At 40.3% G+C, this 3,796-nt stretch overlaps 1 protein-coding gene across 1 annotated transcript; it reads right to left on the bottom strand.

Moving 5' to 3' along the window:
• Positions 1–296: 296 nt before the first annotated feature.
• On the bottom strand, positions 297–3,167 carry LOC110920864. The gene is made up of 2 exons (XM_022165072.2): positions 548–3,167; positions 297–467 (listed from the first exon to the last, which is right to left on the bottom strand). Exon 1 carries the CDS (start codon positions 2,931–2,933, stop codon positions 579–581), a length of 2,355 nt encoding a protein of 784 aa, XP_022020764.1. The 5' UTR covers positions 2,934–3,167; the 3' UTR covers positions 297–467; positions 548–578.
• Positions 3,168–3,796: the final 629 nt, after the last annotated feature.

The following is a 3,796-nucleotide window of genomic DNA, read 5'->3' on the forward strand; positions in this document are numbered from 1 at the left end:
TAGTCGGGGGGTCATCATAAGCTTATTTTCTTTACATGTTAAAAATTAGGGGGTCCATTTTATCTTTGTTTATTTAAAACTCTGATTTTCTATATAAAAATTCAATAAATTACGGTGATCGGAGGGTCAGCTGACCCTCTTCACCCCCTCTGGTTCCGCCCCTGTTAGAAGGTATCAAACCCATTTGATACTAAAAAATTAACACCACAATGGCTTTGGGAAATCTGTGTCTCGTTTATTTGGGTTCCCATACATCCAAGTGTGCTAATTCGAACAACCCCAAATAGTAACAACCATTCAAACACGATAACATTTAAACCAATAACTAAGATCAGACAACAAATGCATCCAAAGGTTCGTCAAACCACACATATATACATAACTGAAAGCAATTTACATACTGGAAAATAAATCATGCAAACTAACTTCTTGAAAGAGCTTATTCGATCATCCTGGAAAATCAGACACTGCAATTAAATTCATACATTAATTAGTACAACTATATATAATAGTAGGAAATCGGAAAAATAAACATGAACTTGCTTACTTTAAGAACCAAAATGGTTTTAAGGAATTAATTAGGGATTCCCTAAATGTGCGCGCCACTTGTTGATAAATGGCAAGTCACTTGGATTCATGCCTGAAATAATTTTACCGTGATCTTTATAAAGGGTTTTGATTATTTCTTTAGTCTCACCTAGAAGTATGGCTGCATCTTTGACACTCTCTTCCCATTTCTCTATCGCACTATTGTGGCATTTCTTTGTTATGACTTGTGGTAAGTTGGTCAGACAAGCAGCTATTATGTCAGCGATCATTGATGATAGACTATCAAAAAGATTTTTTCGGCTGACACTGTCGTCATCGTTGGCTTCGTAGGTAAGCAGGATTGTTTTGGTTATATGATACATTGAGTTGGCACAGATAGACCGGTGTATGGGATCATCATCCATGCCTCCTTTGATTTTATCTATGTTTTTAGATGTATCCCTGAACCATTCAACAATCTTTTGAGCTGTTTTTGCTGGATCTGGAGAGTCGCCAACGTCGCGTCCTAAACATTCAACAAAGTGTTTAGCTGATTTCTCTTTAGAAAATGGAATGTCGATCCCTAACCATTTTTGGTCGTAAAGAACTTCTTTCCACAACGTATCAGCTTCCTTTTGAAGGCTTACATTGTCATCGGTAACATTGAGACTTTCTTCCACCAGTGTGACATATCTTAGACCTTCCCACACACTTTTCAACAAGCTTTTAACTTCATTACTTTCTTTCTCAAGAAGAGAAATGGCAATGGTTGTTAAGCTTACAACTGGTAAGCTCCAAAATTCTTGATCTTGTACTTTTGATAGTAAAGATGGAACACGATGGTGATCAATGTGGTCAAACTTTGCAACTCCTTTAAGACCACTATCTGAATTTTTTATCAGGATTTCAAGATCTTGGGGTCGTGCTTTTTCACCCTTTTCGATCAATCGGTTCACAGACTTTGAAAGGCGATCCAATGTTCTGTCAGCAAGCTCCATCTCATTTTCAAGAGGCAAAACATACTGGCGAAGATCTTTGTTTTCATCAAAGTTGTCAGCCTTCACTAACCACTTCAAACAACATTTACAATACACGATACATATCATAAAAACAAACGGGACCAAAGATATTATCTTGCACAACACCACAACTCCCTCCTGAAGTTCCATACAAGGTCTGAGAATTATCCTTTTCAAACTCTCCGTGACCACCTCGAGTTTGGGGCGGCTTCGAAATGGGAGTTTTATGCTAGCACGTCTCCATTCATATAACTTGCTAGTCCAATAGCCTTCTACTTCAAAGACCTTAAAGTATTTTGAAATGATATCGGAGGACACTTGAAAGCTTAAGGTTGCGAAGCATCTAGCAAGCGGAGCAATTGTACCAATCACCACTCCGATAAATTGTACTATTAGAATCACTTTCATGGACCAACTATAATCCGAATCAAAGTCGTCTTTACCCCAACCAGATTTAATCGTCCAGGAGATAGTAAGAGTGTGAAAGACAGTGACTAAAACACATATTACCCCCGAAGCAGATGTGGTACGAAAGCAAGCTGTTATGAATTCGGGACTGCCACTCCCTGCCATGATCCAGTGGTACCTCACATGCTTTTGCAACTTATCAACCGTGAATTCTTCTGATGATGGTTGGATGTCTTTTGAAGCTCTTTCATGGCGTTCTTCGTATCTTGATTGTATAATCTTTTTGGATTTTAGAATCGCTAAACACGAACACACGTGCACTATCAACAACACGAGTAACAAATTCACATAAATCCAGGCTAGTATTGCATTGCGATGTTTACGTACGCCCAGTGATTTGACATCATATTTAGGAGCAACAAGCTCAAGAATACGAGCATTTTCACTGTAGGACACAACGCCCGTTTGAATTTGTATGATTACATTCGCAACCAAGGTGATTACAAGAATACCCAAAGCTGTGATGTTTGACAAAAGTTCATTGCTATCCATAGTACCTAAACAAGGCAGTAAATTCGCCATCATGGTGCACATAAAGGCCATGCTTCCGAGCTTTCCCGCTTGGTCCACATTACCAGGCATGGAACCACTTAGATCCACTGGTAACTTCATTGCAATAGCTATTAGAGAGAGGTAAGCAGCATTAATTCTAAAAAATCTACACGGAAACCATAGCTTTCTGCTACGTAAACCATGTAATAAATCAGCCACCATGGCAAGGATGCAAACCAGAGATGCTATGGCGATATACATCCCAATCCATAACATAGGTTTGGCATAATTGTTTTGCGAATCTGATCGGTATATAGACTTTACGTAACCCAGCAACGAATTAATCATGTCTTCTGGAAGGCTGTATTGATCATCGCTGAGTTCATCCAAAATTTCAAGATAACCATCTGTTGAGTTGTAACCCATAACTCCAGAGGAAGAAATTAACTGATGATTTGATTTGATGGAGATATGATAAACTGAAGTTGGGTGGTGGAAATAATGCGGGTTGAGCTAATTAGGATTGGATTTTGTGTTTAGAAAGACTTGACAATTAATTACTTGCTATGTTTCAAAGCTGCGAATGTATAAGATAGCAAGACAGTAACAAGGATGGATTTACGGACGGTGACTAAATATATTACCGAAACACATGAATCATGCTCTTCCTTAAAGCTGCTGCTGCATGAATAAAGTAAGGGAAAATTACAAAAATAGCCAAGAAAAATGTTGACTTACCAAAATAGCCATCTCATGAGTCTTTGGAGAGGGGCATCACTGATTACGAGAGAGCTTATGCGTCTGCAGGGTCATTCATGCGTCCACCAATGTAGAAGTGACACGTGTCTTAGTGACATCATGTGTCCAATGCGCCCGTGACTCATCCCATGCGTCCGTGACTCATCCCATGCGTCCGTGACTCATCCCATGCGTCCCTGACTCATCCCATGCGTCCCTGACTCTTCCCATGCGTCCCTGACTCATCCCATCGTCCCATGCGTCTGTTTGAGGCATCCCATGCGTCCGTGACTCATCCCATCATCCCATGCGTCTGTTTGAGGCATCCCATGCGTCCGTGACTCATCCCATTATCCCATGCGTCCCTGACTCATCCCATGCGTCCCTGACTCGTCCCATGCATCCCTGACTCATCCTATGCCTCTGTAACTCATCCCATGCATTCCATTTTTGTACTTGTTGCTTCATCCATGCACGCATCCATATAAAAGAATTAAGGGGCATAAGAAGGGTGATGCCCCTCTCCAAAGACTCATGAAATGGCTATTTTG

Source organism: Helianthus annuus, chromosome 10 (assembly GCF_002127325.2).
Source record: "Helianthus annuus cultivar XRQ/B chromosome 10, HanXRQr2.0-SUNRISE, whole genome shotgun sequence".
Lineage (NCBI taxonomy): Eukaryota > Viridiplantae > Streptophyta > Magnoliopsida > Asterales > Asteraceae > Helianthus > Helianthus annuus.

What these genes read in the sequence shown, in the direction of transcription:
- LOC110920864 (XM_022165072.2), bottom strand. Translation starts at nt 2,933, where the DNA reads ATGGGTTACAACTCAACAGATGGTTATCTTGAAATTTTGGATGAACTC.